This window comes from Sceloporus occidentalis, unplaced genomic scaffold (genome assembly GCF_023333645.1).
Source record: "Sceloporus occidentalis isolate IW3139 unplaced genomic scaffold, rSceOcc1.0.p SCAF_4, whole genome shotgun sequence".
Taxonomy (NCBI): domain Eukaryota; kingdom Metazoa; phylum Chordata; class Lepidosauria; order Squamata; family Phrynosomatidae; genus Sceloporus; species Sceloporus occidentalis.
This window is the reverse complement of record NW_028316984.1, coordinates 146,239,194-146,258,386: the sequence shown is the minus strand read 5'-3', so window position 1 is coordinate 146,258,386 and position 19,193 is coordinate 146,239,194. Positions and strand designations below refer to the sequence as shown.

General features: G+C 39.4%; 1 protein-coding gene across 1 annotated transcript in view; it reads left to right on the top strand.

The window, feature by feature from the left end:
- SPINT1 (serine peptidase inhibitor, Kunitz type 1) overlaps positions 1-18,433 on the top strand; it is a 59,720-nt gene extending 41,287 nt beyond the window's left edge. Inside the window, exons 3-10 of the mRNA XM_089523155.1 lie at positions 4,271-4,406; positions 6,098-6,268; positions 7,140-7,166; positions 7,487-7,612; positions 9,473-9,523; positions 11,261-11,431; positions 14,247-14,303; positions 16,171-18,433. Of these exons, the coding sequence (XP_089379281.1) occupies positions 4,271-4,406; positions 6,098-6,268; positions 7,140-7,166; positions 7,487-7,612; positions 9,473-9,523; positions 11,261-11,431; positions 14,247-14,303; positions 16,171-16,379 (948 nt within the window). The 3' untranslated portion in view covers positions 16,380-18,433. The remainder of the gene's footprint in view (positions 1-4,270; positions 4,407-6,097; positions 6,269-7,139; positions 7,167-7,486; positions 7,613-9,472; positions 9,524-11,260; positions 11,432-14,246; positions 14,304-16,170) is intronic.
- Positions 18,434-19,193: the final 760 nt, after the last annotated feature.

Sequence of the window (19,193 nt, the reverse complement as noted above, 5' to 3'; positions counted from 1 at the left end):
AAACAATAATGCTAGGAAAGGGTAGAAGAAGGAGAGAAAGATTGCATGCCAGATGAATGGTCTCAATCGGGGGGGGGGGGGGGGGACAGGTATGGGTTTGCAAGGCCTGAGCAGAGCAGTGGAGGATAGGGAGTCTTGGAGGTTTCTCATCCACAAGGTCGCCGTGAGTCGGCGTCGATTTGAGGCTAGTAAAAACAAGGTCTGGAGCCTAACTCAAAAGATTAGGCTGTAGGAAATTGAGAATAGGCAGAAGACACTTGTGCTGGGTGAATTGCCTTTATATCAGTGTAACCTGCCTTCTGCTGCCTGAGAAAAATTGGAGGAGGAGATCATGCCAGATCCAACTCCTGCAGCCCAGGGATGCAACCATCAGAGCAGCATAAAATTAAATGAGGGCCAAAGTAGATGTAAGTAATTTCTAATATCCTTGGCCTAGAAGGGATCAGCTCAGCTGGGTCTCAGACATCTTGGTGAGTTAGGATTGCAGCCTAAGACTGTTTTAGCATTAGTTCAAGAGAAAGAATGATAAAACGATGATCTTGGTGAGACTTAGGTACAGATTGGACTGTGGCAGCTTTCTTTTTTGGTCATGACCTATGCAAATCGTAGCTTGTGGGGCCAATCAGGCCACCTTATTAAGTCCAGTGCCTTTGTTTCCTGCCCTAAATTGTTGTATAATGTCACTTACCTGCCCCAGAAATGGTTACAGATTCTGATGACACAGAATGAATATGAAGCTATAACGTTCTGATGGCATAAATGAGACACAATGCCACCATAATGTGTGAATCAATGAATTGTGTTTATCACTTGTGTTTTTCACTTACAGGCCTTTATTTAGACATTGTAGCCTGAATAGGGTCTGTGTAACATGCACATAGGATCCAAGAGTGGGCATTGTGGACCTGGTTCTTATGTTCAGGTGTGGCCCCTTCAGGGCAGACCAGAAAAAATATTGTTGGATTACAGTTTACGGGACACACGTACATAGAGATGTGAGGTAGAGGTTTTTCCACATAATTTTTCAAATTCTGTAGTTTTCCATGGAAATGTTTTCACATTGTGTGTGTACACACACATAAAATATTTATTCATAATTTTCTAGGCTGTTTCATTGCAATCAGTCATGCTAGATGGGCTAAATATAAGTTATTAACTTCTATGTATTCTTCTAAATAGACAAGCATTGACAAATCCTAGTGCTCAGAGAAAGACTAACAGATGAATGCATTGTTAAGTTTGTTTCTAATTTGCAAAATATTCTGCCCCACAATCAGTCAGAAATGTTTGTGCATGTGCCTTCAATTTGCCTGTCAACTTATGGCAGCCATTGAATTTCATAGGGTTTTCTTAGGCAAAGAATACTCAGAGGTAATTTTACCTGTTTCTTCCTCTGAAATATAGCCTATACAACACCTGGTATTTGTTGGCAGCCTCCCATCCAAGTGTTAACCTGAACTGACCTTGTTAGCTTCAGATAGATATTGTGCCTTTAGGATATTCAGAATCTCTTCAGTCACAAATACAGGTAGTCAAAATAATATGTGTTAAGTTGTTTGTGCCCAGTGAAACAGAATGTTCAGCTAGTTGTACAGGATCAAATATTTATCAACCTCAAATGAAACTGATAAGTAGTTTCAAGAATAAGTGAATGAAGCGGAAGGTAGTCCATTTTATCTCAACAAAAGAAAGGTAAATTGTTAAAGTTTAATATTAGGTACAGCTCTTTTTAGGTATGTGCCCTAAAGGTTAAAAGATACATTAGGTATTTGACTTTCTTTAGGTATTTGTATTTTTAAAAAAACTGTTCTTTCAGGCATGACGGGTTTATTGTGTTAAATTTAAGGGAACTATGAGCCCATACAGACAGGCCAAAATAAAGCTGCTTCAGGTCACTTTGGAGGTATGCTGTTTAAATGCTGCATGTGTCCTAAAAGGCCAGAAGCTGTTCCAAAGCCATCAGCATTGGTGCAGCTTCTAGACTTTTAAGATGTGTGTGTCATTTAAACAGCATACCTCCAAAGTGACCCGAAGCAGCTTTATTTTGGCCTGTCTGTACGGGCCCTATATGACATTTTGTTTACATTATAACACATATTCTAATAAAATAATTTCTACATAAATTTTTAATGTGTTTGAATATTTTAATGTGCTAAATCAGATAACATTATTTGGAGCTGTAGATACAAATGCATAACATTTAAATACATTTAAATACACAAAAGGACACATGCACACTATTTTATAACATTAAAGTATTCTGAGGTTTCAGCAGTGCTTCACATATTAATATTTTTTAACAAATCTGTATCATTTATTCTCAAACCAAACTTGAGTAATCACATATTTATCAAATTGGCAGTGAAGTGAGACCACTTAGAAATATGGCAGTACTTTCTGGATACAATTGACCATCGGTATTCAGGGATTCTTTATCCGTGGATTTAAGCATCCACAGCTTGAAAAATGTCCAACACACACACACACATACATACACACACACACACACACACACACACTCTCCAAAATGCAATCCTTGATTTTGCCGTTTTATATAAGGGACACCATTTTACTATGCCATTGTATTTATGGGACTTCAGCATCAATGGATTTTGGCATCCACAGATGGTCCTGGGATCAAACCAAGGGCCTACTGTACTTGTAGACCCCCTCCCCCCCAAGATATACAAAAGTGTATTCATCTGAAAACCAGGAAAAAAAGGACTGGTGGGGAGTAGTATACCCCCACACTCACTAAATAGAGCCAAACAGGAAGTCATTCTTATCTGATCAGATAGTAAGTGGGGGAAGATTTCATGATCAGGATGAGTATCTAGGATTCCTTGCCAAGGATCAAGATTGTGAATGTCTTGGACTCCATACTGCACAGGCAAGAGAAAGACATGTTCCTTAGAAACTCATATTACCCTTCATAGCAGACTGCTCCCTTTAACACTATATATGGGGCAATATACATTTTGTTGATGAAATGTGGTAAGCCACCTTTAGAATAACACGATAAAGGATATTCTGTATTTGTTGTTTTGTTTGTTTTCTTTAAATAGAGGAAAGAACAACATCTACTGGCTGGGGAGGAAGGGAGCTCTAACTGTAGCCCAAGAGATCTGGAGAGCAACAGGGTGGGAAAGGTTGGATGTGTAGATACTTCCCCATTCATGAACAGTGTTGTTCCCCTTGATGAGAAATGTTCACCATAGACCTTTTTTTTTTTTTTGCTTCCCTTACAGTTCCTGTGGTGACCTGCCATAACAGGAACCTGTACATTAACACTGAAATCTCAGTTTTCAGATGGACCTCTGTGCTCATTCTAGAGACAATTTAATTTTTTCTGAATAAAGACAAGGAATATGTGAAGTGGAAGGCTTTCATGGCCGGCATCCATAGCTTTTTATGGGTTTTTCAGGCTATGTGGCCATGTTCTAGAAGAGTTTATTCCTGATGTTTCACCACCATCTGTGGCTGGCATCTTCAGAGAATGCTGACATGGAAGAGAGTGGGTTATATATTATACTGTGTGACCCATGTTAATCTGTGTATTGTTCTGTTGTTGAATGACAAGGGCTCAGGGTGGGAGGATATGCCAAGAGGATTAGTGTCTGTTTAATTAGTGATCATTGTTTCCTGGGAAAACTTCTGACCCTGGGTGGTTATCATTTGCATTTTGCTTGGTCTTGATTTTAGTGTTTTCAGGACTGGTAGCCAAACGTAACACTGAAATTGTGGACCATGCCAACAGCTATCAGGTCAGAATGCACAGGGAAGCCACTGAAATCCACAAATACCAAGACAACTTTAACAGGAAAGAAGAAACACTTAAAGTTAGCAAAGTTTGGCTTCCAGTCCTGAAAAACACTAAAAGACCCAGCAAAATGCAAATGGAAAACCACCCAAGGTCAGAAGTTTCCCCAGCAGATAATGATAACTAATTAAACAGTAAACCTCTTTGCATATCCGCCCCCCCCCAGGCCTTGGCATTCAACAGCAGAACAATACACAGATTAACATGAAAATTACTCCTCCCTACCCAGGATCACACAGTGTGTGTGTGTGTGTGTGTGTGTACCTTATTCTCTTTCATTCTAGCATTCTCAGATGTTGGCGAAACATCAGGAATAAACTCTTCTAGAACGTGGCCACATAACCCAAAAAACCCCACAAAAAACTAAAGACAAGGAATAGTTAAAATGCTTGCATAATTAGTGCTATTATAACCGTCTAAAACATTGACTCCCTTTTGTTTTATTTTCAGCAAGAGGATGACCATATGATACTCACAAATCTGCAGGAAGGAATGTACATCTTCCAGCTCACTGTGACAGATGCTGCTGAACAGCAGGACTCGACCAACATCACTGTCACTGTACTAAATCGTGAGCAGACAGTAGGTGGGTCATTTCAAAGAAGCATTTTCCAGTGCTAGAAACAAGAGCTGATAATCTGGCCTTTATTGATTTTGTGACTGCATACTGGCCAGGAATGGGGAGATATGAGGAACACTGTATTAGGCTATAGTTACAGAATCTCCTAGTCAGTTGGCCATGTTGACTGGAGGGTTTTGGGAATTGTAATGCAAAACAGGAAAGTTCCCTGCTGTGTGTAAGATAGACACAAAGTGTGATCTCGAAGGGACATTGCACCATTCTCCTTTTGGAAGTTGATTCTGTTCCTGTTCAGTGGTTTAATAAAGTCAAACATAAGATGACACTGCATTGTGAGTGTCTCTTGTTCATGAAATGCAGGCAAGGAAATGGGACAATGGTGGAAAATGTAACAATGCACTGATACCACTTCATGTCTCTAAGACTGATATTTGGGTGCACCCTTCTTGTGTCCAGTCTTCCCTTCTCCACAGCTGTTTCTTAGGGTTCAGCTTCTCCATGCTCCTCCTTCCACTAATTTAAAAAGAAACAACAATTATGGTTGTGCCATTTTTTTAAATCCAGGTGCCATTTTTAAAAACCTTTTTGGTATCTGGAAAAGACTATTTTATTTTCCTGGATTTATGATTTGGTATTCACTGCCATCATAATATTTACTCTTATGTGAGAAGGGGGAATGGCCTCTTATGTCTTAGGTGGTTTTTTAAATCAGCATTTTTGCGTATGTGTGTAGGTTTAATAAATATATTTTATATTGGATTTTTAATTTTTGTGTGTGTAAAATATTTAAAATCTCCTTTGGCCATGTGAAGTGACACATGTTTAAAAAGCTAAATGATTCTTTCCCTCCACTGTAGGATAGACAGTAGCTTTATGAGCAAAGTCGTTCTTGCAGTTACCATTTTCTGTCTAGACTCCCTGATGGTGGGCTAGACTGGAAGCAGGCTGTCTGTGTTCCAGCCAGAGTTCTACAACTTACTGGCAGTAATGGTCCTATGTATTGATTCCAAAAGTGATTCCATTGTGGTTGAACTCGGGTTGTTCTTTAAGTCATTATATACTTTTATATAACACTGTATAATGTATAATTATACTTTATGCTAATCTTAACCAGTTCATTGTACACTGACTATATAGCATGCTCTACAATTCATACTTGTCACTAAAATAATATTGAACCAGTCTTCAGGAGGATTACTTTGTAACAACTGGTATAATTTGGGAATGAATTTGTTCCAGGTAATAGTTTATGAAAGACTCTCTCTTCAGGTCAAAATCCCTGCTAAGAGAATGCCTTTTATGTAAAGATGAATACTCTTGTTGTGTGCGTTAAATTCATCTCCAATTTATAGAGACCCTAAGGGGAACCCATCATCGGGTTTTCTTGGCAAGATCTGTTCAGAGGGGGCTTGCCATTGCCTCCCTCTGAGACTGAGAAAGTGTACCTTGCCCAAGGCTAGTCAGTAGGTTTCCACGGCCAATTGGGGATTCGAACTCTGGTCTCCAGAGTCATAGTCCAACACTCATACCATTACACTACACTGGCTCTCTACTTGAATTTTGCCTCAGTAAATTCTTTGATCTTATTATTACTGTCTTTTCATTGAAATATTATTATTTTGACATTCTGAGGTTTGTGGAGTAAGCTGAGTCTAACCTGTGTCTCATCTATATAACGTCTATTTTTTAAATTCTAGATCACTGCTTGGCTCCTTATAAGGTGGGTCGATGTCGTGGTGCATTCCCGCGCTGGTACTACAATCCAGCAACCATGGAGTGTCAGAAATTCACCTTTGGGGGCTGCAAACCTAACAAGAACAATTACCTGAGAGAAGAGGAATGTAAACTTGCATGCAAGAATGTCCAAGGTAGTATGCTGTTCAGAAAAAAACATCCTGTGTTTCGTTTTAGATATTCACTTGAAGAGACTCGGTCACTTGATATATGCAGCAAAATTTATAGGGGTGAAGAACAGCTCCACCAGGCGTTCATGTGATGTACTTATCCATATTAGGTGGGAATGGTGAGAGTTGCAATTCTACACAGAGCTTAGGATGTTGCTTTTAAAAACAAACTTTTAAAAAAGCTGCATGTTAATATTTCGTAGTGCTTGTTTTTATTTACAAGAATCAGTTAGTTATGTATTCATGACATGTTACTTTTTTAAAAAAATTAAAAGCCTTGACATTTTTTAAAAAAACTGCTCCCCTACACTATCTTAAAATGGGAATTTTTTTGCAGTAACAAGTAAATAATACTGATTACCTCAAAAATAAAGTGACATAGCAAACTGCCCAATTACGTTTTGCAAGCAGTAATATTTATGGCATTGTTGCCTGAAAAATAGTTCTCCGGTCTCCCTGCTCCCTTTAGTGTCCCTCTTTCTCCACTTTTCCGACACTGAAGAGGAATGCTTGAGAGCTCACTATGAGCCCCTCTGCTTCCCCTTTATTGGAGGAAGTCTACCTATCAGTCAGTAAATCCTACTGACTAATCTGGATCCCACAACAAGTGATTGCCCCCTTGGAGCTATAATTAAAGGGATGATCTTCACGCTGCCATTCCACTGGAAGTCCTGCCCCTATAGTTCTTATAGGGTAGAAATATCTGGAAATGTGTTCTATGCCTGTATTTTTATTTATTTTTTCAAGATTTGTTGATTTCTTATATGAGAGCCAATGATTGCCAAATGGATATCTCAGAGCACAGTAATCTCACAATAGTCTCCTTTCTACTCAGGTGCTGTGGAAAAACGACAAGAACCAGGTAGGAGTTTCTGCATATTTCTGTGGTTCTGTCCTCCCCCTGTTTCATTTCTTGATGACTTGTGGCTTTTTAGTAAATCTCTCTGACTGCCTCTTACTCTCTGCTTTGCAGTATTGTAAAGAGACAAATTTCTTGGCATTGAGAAGCACTTGCCTTTTCTCTGTGCTTCTTTCCTTGGGGCAGTCATTAATGTACTGTCTATGGGCTACTATCCTGTCCTCCACTTCTTGAGAACATTGATCAGAAGAAAAAGCTCATTGACAAAAGATACCTTGTCTTTGCTGCGAACCAAAAGGATGAATTTATTTTTCCTCACACAGTGTGCGATGGAAACTGCCCCCCCTTCTCTTTCAAATGTAGAGATGACTGCTGTATTGACAGTTTCCTGGAATGTGATGAAACACCAGATTGCACAGATGGGTCAGATGAGAAGTTCTGTGATTCATGTAAGTAGGTGAACATTTTTATTTAGAAATAGGCCTGAATTATGTTATGCATCCATAGCTTGGTGGCAGAATGCATGCTTTGTAGTAGATGGTCATCGATGATGTCATCTCCAGTAAAATGGATCACAGTTCCATTTGTTGATCCCAACAGATTGTTGCTATTGAGAGTGGACACTGTTAAGCTAGGAGGAATAATAGTAATATAGCTGCATACGTAGCCTTTAGAGCTTGGAAAAGTTATTGTGGACTAAAATTTCCCCAAATGCCCTAAGCACAATGGTTATGCCGGCTGAGGAAGTCTGGGAGCTGTATTCTAAAAAAAATAGTTTTTCCAAACTCAGATCTTAAAGATAAAAAGAGATCTTGCTTCTTTGCACTGAGGCAATGATGTTTTCTCACTAGTATTCTAGAATCTTCTTAGGGTCTTTACAGTTTCTCTTCTACTTCCAAACCTCACTCCTTCATCAAAGCGGCATTAATAGCACACAGATTGTGAAAGTGATTCTTGTGTTGCTGAATTTTATTTAAGACTGTGGGCCCCAAAATCCAACCACTACTGTTTGGTACATATTGTATGTACATAGAACTAAAAGGGGGAAAAAAGAAATCCATCCCTCATTTCTCAAAGCTTTCTTTAATTCAGCAATATAACTGAGGTCAAGAAGGGGGTCATCCAGCCCCTACTATTGTAAAATAATTGGGAACTAAAAATATATACTTGTTTGCTGCTAATCAGTCAGACCTACCAGTAGATCCCTATACATCCACTGTCCAAGGCTGTTACAGAAGATTAGGTATCCTTTTTTGCTAGAACTATTTCCCCACCTGCCCAATGAATCCAACTAAGACTTTTAAAAATACAATGCATCAACTTGTCTTTCATTGTCAATTATTATTTTAATTGATCCATATAGGTGTCACAGTCAACTCTGTAAGGCCTAGTATTGGTTCATGCATGCAAATCAAACACTTTCCCCCTTCTCTTCGCATGATACCTCCCATTTCTTACTCTAGGATCTCTTATGGATAAATATCAGTGTAAACTGGATAACATGCCAATGCAGCCAGAATCACCAGTTTCTTTCCATTTTTATCCATGGAATCCTTGGTGATCATTGCTGGCTGTATTTGGTACTGTATATTGTCTGGCTTATGCAGATATTCTTGTACATGACATTGTATTTGGATAGTATGGGAATTGGGATTTACTAAGGGAGGCTGTAACCAGAGGCATCCTGTTGGCCACTGTAGGAACACAATGCTGGACTAGATAGGCTTTTGCTCTTATCCAGCAGGGCTCATCATATATTCTTATGTAAATATATGAACTTTTTTGAATATCAGTATAGAAATCTTCTATCAGTGGGTTTCCGTAACCTGCAGTTTCTTGCAACTGACAAAACCAGGAAAAGTTACTGTGCAAAACAGCAAAAACTGACACATAGAATGTGGTACAAAATGACATGGAATATCCACATTTGCTCAGTTCTGCATAATTCATGTGCAACTCAGAATCCTATTTTACTTGCACAGATGTTGGATTAACTGCATGATGACATTACCATTTGTTTTAAGTATGACATATACATAGTTGTGCCTATAGTCATCTGATATTCTTATGAGCGGAAACAGGCAAGGAAGTGGGTGGGGAAGGTAAAAGTAAGGAGCTAACAAAACGACAGTCAGGATCAGAAATCATCTGGAGAAGAGTTTTCTGCATAGCAGGTGGTTGGACTTGATGGCCCTCTATAATTCTACAATTCTCTTCTGTGATTATATGATTCTGTTAGCTAGTCAGCCCACTACCATAAAACTTTGCACTCACAACCAAAAAAGCCAACCCTCCTTTGTTTCTTGCAGATGTTCAAGGATTCAATAAATTACGCAGGATCAATGTTACTGTCAGCCAAGGTACGTCTCTCATTAATGTTTATTAAGAGGTAATATTTGAGACAAAATTACGAATAGCCGCTTGTTTGTTTGTTTTTTAAATCTACTTTTACATCTCCTCAAATATACAACAAAGGCTGAAGAAGATAACTGAAATCCAGTTTCAGTTTTGTTTGAATGAGGTCCTGCTGCTCAGATTAGACATGAACATACATCAGCACAGAAGGCCTCTTGGAAACAATCATTAGCATGAATTCCAAGTTATGAACATGTACCATTTTGATCAATAAGAGGGGCTGAGCAGACTAGTCAAATATTTAGCCAATTCTCTAGCCAAATAAGTCTGATTTTTGTTTTTAAAACATGACTTTATTTGAACAATAAAAGCTATTTTCCTGGCCAATGAATTTGATCACAGAATCATAGAACCATCGAGTTGGAAGAGATCACAAGGGCCATTCAGTCCAACCCCTGCCATGTAGGAACTCACAATCAAAGCATTCCTGACAGATGGCCACCCAGCCTCTGTTTAAAGACCTCCAAAGAAGGAAACTTCTGGTGTTGATGTTCATTACAAAAACTACCAATAACCCTGCAACATCTTTATTATCAATGTATTTATAATTAAAGGATCTAAGAAGAGACAAGTGACAGGTTTGCCAGAACAAAGGGATTACAGACACTATTATTTGTAGAACAAGGAAAAAAGAATAAAGCATTTAAAATAGAGCAAGGCTCTTTATAGCATTAACCTCAGTAAATCCATAGAGCTTAATCATTCTGGAAATTGTCACAAAAGCAAATTAACTGTCAGGGTTCTGCATATTTTAGCTGCCACTGTTACCCAATCCGAAATTTGTAGTCACCTGGCCTGTCCCTTGAGAGGTAGGGTTTCGCCACTTCAGGACCTTTTGTGAAGTCAGTTCCTCTTCTGAGCCCAAAGCCTGGAGATAGGAAGGATTTAGAAATGTATCTTCTATTGTACATGTGCTAAGTGAATTGATTGATCCCCATCTGCTACAGCAAGCTCAAGAGGAGGCTAGGGCTTTTTATTTGTTATATTGTGTTGGAGACAATTCAGAAATTGTCTCCAACAAACCATGACCAGATCTGACTTCTCCAGGAATGGGCACAGTTGGTGCACTAATTTTAACTGTGAAATAGCACTCTTCATCCCTGGCTAAACCTGGAGCTGAATCCAGAAGTACCCCCAAATTGCAAACCTGTGTTTTCAGGGAGAGTGTAAAACCATCCAACACAGGCTGAATCCTTATTCTCAGTTCTATCTTTTGACTGACCAGAAGTGCCTCTGCCTTGTCTGGATTAAGCTTCAATTTGTTTGCCCTCATCCAGTCCATCACAACTACCACGCACCAGTTTAGCACAAGAACATCTTCCTTGGAATTAGGCAGAAAGGAATAATGGAGCTGGGTATCATAATCATACTGGTGATACTTTATTCCAAAACTTTCATGTAGATGTTAAATAGCATGCTGAACCCTGCTCTTTTTTGGCTTTTACTATGGAATATGAATCTTTGCTTATTAAAAATACTTTTTTAAAAAAGCAGTGAAACAAATAAAGCTAAGTACAAGCAGCTGTTTAAAAATGAATTGTTGAAAACAGCTGTGCAAAATAGATAGCAGCCCATTTCTTTGGCTTCATGAAATTTTTGATTGTAACGTCATGAAGTATTTGATTGTGGTCAGACAGGTAATATTAACTGGAATTTTCACCCTATGTAACCTCTTTTGGCAGCTCACTGTGTGGATATGCCAGATACGGGACTATGTGAAGACAGTATACCTCGCTGGTATTACAACCCATTTACTGAAAAATGTGATCGTTTCACCTATGGAGGCTGTGATGGCAACAAGAATAACTTTGAACATGAAGAGGCATGCATGAAATCCTGTACAGGTGTCACAAGTATGTAAAACAATTTTAAGTAGGGAATATGACATGGTAGCTTTTCTTCCTGAATGTAATGTCAAATATAATTCATAAGCACCTGGCAAATGAAAAAAAAAAAACAGCAAAAAAATGGTTCACTGGCCCAATTTGTTTTCCATGTATATATTCACCAGCATGAGAGGCCTTAAAATTGCCTAAAGATAGCTTAATGGGACCTTACTTCAGTACAGATTATGGGAAAATATTTCATCTATTATGTCTCAGGGTATTAGGCCAATTTAGGGCACACAAGGCAGACCATATGGATTACATATAACTTTCTGTTCCAATGGAGGAAAATAGAGACTGTTCTTCTGCCTGAGACAGTTGCCTCACTCTTCTGAATGGAAGCACAGCCCTGGAATTAATAGACGATAGCTTGCTTCCAAATTTCTCTATGGTCTCTGTGTTGTTTCTGTTAAAAGAGAGAGTGATGAGCTGACTCAGGCTAGTATTTCAGTTTTTATATCTAATACAAAGTTAGACCAGTGGTCCATCTAGCTGAATCCCAGTGACTGATGGCTAAAAGCAAGTTCTGAATTAGGGTCCCCAGAAGATCTCCTTCCCAGCAATCCAGCTTGAATGCTCAGATGACTTTGAAGGGTCATTTGTTGGTGTTGTTAACTCCCTTCAAGTTGATCCTGACTCTTGGTGACCCTGTGAATGAGACACCGCCAAGACTCCCTATCATGTTTTCCTGGAAATCTCCCTAGAAGCCAAGATGATCAAATTGAGGCTGTCGTACTTTGTCCACATCACGAAAAGCTGCAACTCATTAGAAAAGACAATCTTGCTTGAAAAGGTGGAGGGAAACAGAAAGAGTGGAAGACTGCATACTAGAAGGATAACATTCTTTGTTGGGGGGGGGGGGGAGGAACAAATAGGAAATAAAGCCAAGCTAGGACTTGTGCTCTGACATGCTAACTTTCTAGACATGTTAGATGAAGGGAATGCTGTGGATATCGTATATCTTGATCTCAGTAAGGCCTTTGACAAAGTTCCCCCCGATATTCTTGCAAACAAGCTTGTAAAATGTGGGCTAGACAAGGCAACTGTTACATGGATTTGTAATTGGTTGACTGACTGAACGCAAAGGGTGCTCAACAATGGCTCCTTTTCATCCTGGAGAGAAGTGACCAGTGGGGTCCCACAAGGCTCTGTCCTTTTCAACAGTTCTATTCAACATCTTTATCAATGACTTGGAGGACAAAATTGGGGGAATACTTATCAAATTTGCAGATGACACCAAAATAGCAGGAGTAGCTAATACTCCAGAGGACAGGATCAAGATTCAAAATAACCTGAACAGACTAGAAAACTGGGCCAAAGCTAACAATGAAATTCAACACGGAGAAATGTAAGGTACTGCACTTAGGGCGGAAAAATGAAAAGCACAGATATAGGATGGGGGACACCTGGCTGAATGAAACTACGGGTGAAAGGGATCTAGGAGTCCAAGTAGACCACAAGTTGAACATGAGTCAACAGTGTGATGAGGCAGCTAACAAGGCCAATACGATTTTAGGCTGCATCAATAGAAGTATAGTGTCTAGATCCAGGGAAGTAATAGTGCCACTCTATTCTGCTTTGGTCAGGCCCCACCTTGAATACTGTGTGCAGTTCTGGGCACCACAATTCAAAAAGGACATTGAGAAACTGGAGCGTGTCCAAAGGAGGGCGACTAAAATGGTGAAGGGTCTGGAAACCATGCCCTATGAGGAACGCCTTAGGGAGCTGGGGATGTTTAGCCTGGAGAAGAGAAGGTTAAGAGGTGATATGATAGCCCTGTTTAAATATTTGAAGGGATGTCATATTGAGGAGGGAGCAAGCTTGTTTTCTGCTGCTCCAGAAAACAGAACCCGGAGCAATGGATGCAAGCTGCAGGAAAAGAGATTCCACCTCAACATTAGGAGGAACTTCCTGACAGTAAGGGCTGTTCGACAGTGGAACAAACTCCCTCGAAGTGTAGTGGAGTCTCCTTCCTTAGAGGTCTTCAAACAGAGGCTGGATGGCCATCTGTCGGGGATGCTTTGATTGTGATTTCCTGCATGGCAGGGGGTTGGACTGGATGGCCCTTGTGGTCTCTTCCAACTCTACGATTCTGTGATTCTATGAGGAACTGAACAATTCGTTGATCTGATTTATCCATCTGTGTGCTTAATTGGTACAACTCCAGGATGATAGTATGTGTGCTTTGTCTGAGCTGGTGCACTGTACCACTAATTTCAGTAGTTCTCAAGAACTGATATTTAACATAGACACGAAACACACTGCAGAAATAATCCAGTTCGAGACCACTTTAACTGCCCTGGCTCAGTGCTAGGGAATCCTGGGACTTGTAGTTTGTTGTGGCACAAAAGCGCTCTGACAGAGAAGGCTAAATGTTTCAGTTCCCAGAATTCCATAGCACTGAACCAGGGCAGTTAAAGCAGTCTCAAACTGAATTATTTCTGCAGTGTGTTTTGGACCATAGTTTACCTCAGCATTGTTTGGAATATTTAAATGTTATTGTATGACTATGTCTTTATATTCTGTAGAGAACTGTGTGTTGCATCAAGATGTGCTCTGACCACCACTTTCTTGAGTCAGTTTCTTACCAAATTAATTTAAATTCTTTGGTAATCTGTTTAAGAGGTGAGTGAGAAGCTGCAATGGTATAGTTGACTGTATTGTTGGAGTAAAAATATGATATGGGAAATTTTGAGGGCATGCTATATTGAAATGTCTCTTTGAGGAATCTTTCCACTTCAGCCTGTACTAATACATGATTATGTTATTCTTTTTCTTGCAGAAGCTGATGTGATAGGCCAGAGGTGGAGAGGATATGAATATCAGCGATCAGGTTTAAGTATGTAACTTAAACCCATTCTGGTTATCCCCTTCAATCTTCTCTTTTCCCTATTTTCTTTTCCCTTCTGAGCTTTCTACTTCTGAACTTCCCTGCTTTTTAGGAAAAAAAGGATTTGGGTTTGTAGAAGGTGATCCTGGTATTCCTGCCTAAATCGAATGAAACACTTCTGTTCTTAACAAAATATGAACAGTGAAGCAGAGTTGAATGATTTCGATTGCTATATTTCCCCCCTCAAATAATGCTTAATATTTAGCAATGCATTGGTCACATAAAATTATTACCATAGTTAAGTCTATGAATATAATATAAATCAAAGGGAGCAATAATTCCAATCAAATCTGAAATCAAAGCTGTAATTTTTTTTAGATGACTGTTCCCAAAAATACATAACCTAAGGCTGCATCTGCACTGCAGAAATAATCTGATTTGACACCACTTTAACTGCCATGGCTCAAGGCTATGGAATTATGGGAAGTTTAATCTATTGTGGCATCAGAGCTCCCTGACAAAAAAGGCTAAATATATCACAAAACTACAAATCCCAGAATTCCGCAGCATTGAGTCATGGCAGTTAAAGGGGTGTCAAACTGCATTATTTCTGCAGTGTGAATGCAGACTAAGAGTGCAAATCTACACAGAGATAAGCTCCATTGAATTCAGTGGGACCTGTGTCTCTGTGTGTGTGTGACATAGGATTTTCTTAAACATATGATTTTCTTAAGCACGAAATAGTCAGAGGCTCTTTTGCCATTTCCTTCCTCTGAAATATATGCTACAGCACCTGGTGTTCCTTGGCTGTGTCCATCAAAGTACTAACCAAGGCTGACCCTGCTTAGCCTTCAAACTCAGACAGGATCTGGTACTTTTAGGGTGTTTAGACTTTCAGTGAGACTTTCTCTGAAATAAATGTGTGTGGTGTAATTATGCCCCATTCAACTCAGTGGGGCTTGTTTATGATTATAGGTATAAGTCTGAGATGTATAGGTTGGAGGTTTATATACCACATGAACTTAATCTGGCTTTATTTTTCATCTTTTGAGTAAAAGAAAAATATCATAATTGAGAGTAGGACAGTGGGAGATTTACTGGAAATGTTTAACTTTGTCTACAATAAGGGCCTGAACAGATCGGCCAAAATAAAGGTGCTTCGGGTCACTTTGGAGGTATACTATTTAAATGATGCATATGCCCTAAGAGGACGGAAGCCACGACAAAGCCACACCCCAGTCCTAAGGACTGGAGCGCAGCTTCTGTCCTCTTAAGATGTATGTGTCATTTAAACAGTATACTTCCAAAGTGACCCGAAGCAGCTTTATTTTGGCCTATCTGGCAGAAATCAGGTTTAACTCTCTTTCTAGATTCACACATTTTAGGATAAATTGTACTTCAGGTTATCATCCAAACATAAAACTGTGATTACTTAATTATAATTGGTTGAAAGCTTTATCACGTGTGTTCTGAAGTTGGCTTGTTTTATATAATCAGTGTTAATAATAATAATAATTTGCTGGATTTGTCTGTTTGCCTTCTGGATTTGGAAACAGTAGGCCAAAGCTTTGAAAGCCAGAGCTTCTGAACTCCTTCTCATAGGCAGGTAGTGGAGTGGGGGGGGGGGGGACAAATGATCCTGGGTGGAGGGGCACATGTGACAACCTAACACTTTTGGTTCAGTCAATAAATAAATGCTGCCACTATGATCAAGCTGATGTATTCTAAGCTTCTAATGTTACAACGAGGTTTGCCTCAAATCTTATGCTGCTGCTGACTTTGGTGTAAATACATTCTTTTGATAGCATTCCCTTGTTTTTTGCTTCCTGAGACTGCTGGCTTGCCTTAAATGGTGATTCCTTTCCATCTCTCACAGGCTCTTTTGAAGTTGCCATTGCAGTGCTCCTTGGAGTGTGCATTATGATAGTATTGGCAATTCTTGGCTACTTTGGCCTGAAGAATAGAAAAACATACCGTCGCCGACGCCAGCCAGCTACTGCAGCCAACTCCACACTCTCTTCAGTTCTTTCCACTACAGAGGACACAGAGCATCTGGTTTACAACAGCACCACAAAACCAATTTGATTCTGAAGAGCTACCCTCCACAACTGGGAGGGGGGACAATGTTTTTTTTTTAAAGTTTGGTAATACTTTTGAAGAAGAGGCCTACAGCTGAAGGATTCCCCCATCCCTTTGTTTTCCCTTCTCTTAGACTATCAAATTCTACCCGTCTCACAAGCCTTTCCAGTTGTCTTGAATGCGTGACAGCTGCTGAGGAAGAGGAATAACAAGATTATAGTCTCCTCACCTTTCCCTTTGTGGACATACATTGATGACTCCGTGTTGGTATTTTTCTTAGTTCTTCAATGGGAGGGAAAATTATTTTCAATATAAAGACTTGCTGTAGCTATTGAAGGAACCATGGTTTGATTTGGTATGGATTTTCCATTGTCCCACAAATATAATGAAGTCTACATTTCTTTTGGGGGGAGGGGGAGTCATAAAACTGTTGATTATTCCCTCCCCCAAAATCATGACAAAATCAAAGTGATCTTAAATCCAAGGGTCTAAGTACTTGAAGTAAGTGGTGCTTCTTGAGTTCCAGATCCAGTAGCTATATCCATGTGAGCTTGTACATGGTAGTCAAATGTTTGATTGGCCACTGAAGTGAGACTGTCCTAAGTTTTCTAGAGCCTATAGTAGGTACACCCATGTACCTTAAGTACAAATTGGGAGTGCACCTTGAATACCCAGCTTCTGGGTATAGACACCACAGTGGAATACATATATTATGGTCATTGGATTTAAGTATAGTTTTCACCCATGAAACATTTCCCCAAATGAAAAGTCTGGATCTACATTTGTTCTCTTCTTAACTGCTCTATCCTCCCTTCTGTTTCTACCTCCAAAATTATGATTTCTGCTTTTAATGTTAAACTGAGTAGTTCAGTAGCCTGCGTGTTTTGAGTGATGCACCTGTGTATGTATTTATTTTTTAGAACCAAAATGTGACTGTAAAAATAATGTTCTGGTATTCTCAGATTTTCTCTTGAATACACAGTGAATCTTGTGGAATAGCACATTCCTCCTTGCCCTCAACTTTGTTAAATTCAAAGCATTCCTTTACTAAAGTAGTGCCATATATGGATTCTTCTTCATAGCCAGTTTTCAAAATAATTTCACAAGAAAGGAGAATCTGAGAACCATGGGACTGTTTCTTGGGAACATTATAAGGGAAGTAGAAGCTAAGGACAAAATTAGCAGGGATGAATTGAAGGAAGAAGATTATGTTCCAGCTTTTCCATTCTGACCAATCCTAGATATCAATGCAAAGAATGTGTAAAGCTGTGCCTGTTAATACTTTGAGTATCTTGACACTGCTGATCGCAAGCCAAGCCAGAGTCCTCTTGTCTATCATTCAATATAATGGATTTTAAAAATCTTTCTCCCTTGCCCCCAATCCCCAGTCTGATAGAATCTTCTGTCTAATTGTTATCTGGAGCAGGGGCCACCAGGGTACTACTTCCATTGCTCTCAGAGTGGCAGTTGTATGAATAGAGTTGCTCTTAAATTATTTGTAATTAATTCTCACTTTCATGCTCCTGAGAAGCTAGTAGCTCTGTCAAAGGATGCTTTGGAAACTGGACCAAATACCAATTGCGTGTGGAGAAACAAGTAGAAGGCTATCCGCTGAAGTCAGTTCAATGTATAGCTCTTCTACTTCTTTGGAAATGCCCTCCATTATGAAGGTGAGGGAAAGAGCAGAAAATATTTCTGTATTTCCACCTTTTGGGGGTGATGATGGCATGTGATTTTGTTTTGTGTATGTGTATATAAGGACTTTTTACTTGTGTGCAAACCACTGCTGGCTGAGGTCAACAGCTGTTTGCAAGGACCAGATATATAAAGTGTGGAACTGTCTAAATATGCTCAGTGAAAGTGCAGAATGGAGTGGGGAAGGTAATGATATGATTTGCAAATGTGCCTTTAAAGGAGAAGACAAAATGGGCTCACTTATTGTGCCTTGTAGTGGGCAGATTAATTCATGTAAAAACCCTGCACTGCTCTCCGAGCCCTCAAATCTGTGTTCTCTCCCTTAGTAAATAATAATTTTAATAAAATACTTTCTTTGTATTTAACTTCCTTGAAAAATTGGTTCTTTTTTTTTCTAATCCAGAATTCCCCTCAGCAGCTTTAAAAATGGTCTGGTGGTTGTTGGGCAAATGCCTCAGGGAAAGGAAGAGGCAATGAAGACCTTTCATAACAGAGGTGACTTCACTAGCCACCCAGCAGTACAAATGGTGGAGTCAGCATGTGATATTCTACTAGGTAGCAATTAGGCTAGAGAGATACTGGTTGGAGATACATCCTCTGTATTAGGACCTAGTCCTGAGCAAGAGAAGGGTGTAGCCCGAAACTAGGTCTTCTGCTAGTCAGACTAGTTTGGAACAATGAAAAAAAACAACAACTAAGTTCTCACTTGAACAAATAATTAGGAACTCAGGAAACTGAACTATACTGAGTCAAACCATTGGTCCATCTAGCCCAGGATTATCAACTCAGACTGTCCAAAATGTCTCTAGTGTATCAGGCAAGATTTTTTTCCTAGTTGTACCTGGATAATCCTGATGATCTACCATCCAGGTATTAAGCAGGCCCTTCTAATATCAGATGAGAGTAGGCAGGTATGGTGGTAATAATTCTCTTTATAATCTATGGCTAATAAGGATGAATAGAGTTTGTATTGTATTTTAATAGCAATGTACTTGAGTAAAAGCAGTGTAATACACAACATTTGACTTAGAATCATAGAATTGTAGAGTTGGAAGAGACCACAAGGGCCATCCAGTCCAACCCCCTGCCATGCAGGAACTCTCAATCAAAGCATCCCTGACAGAT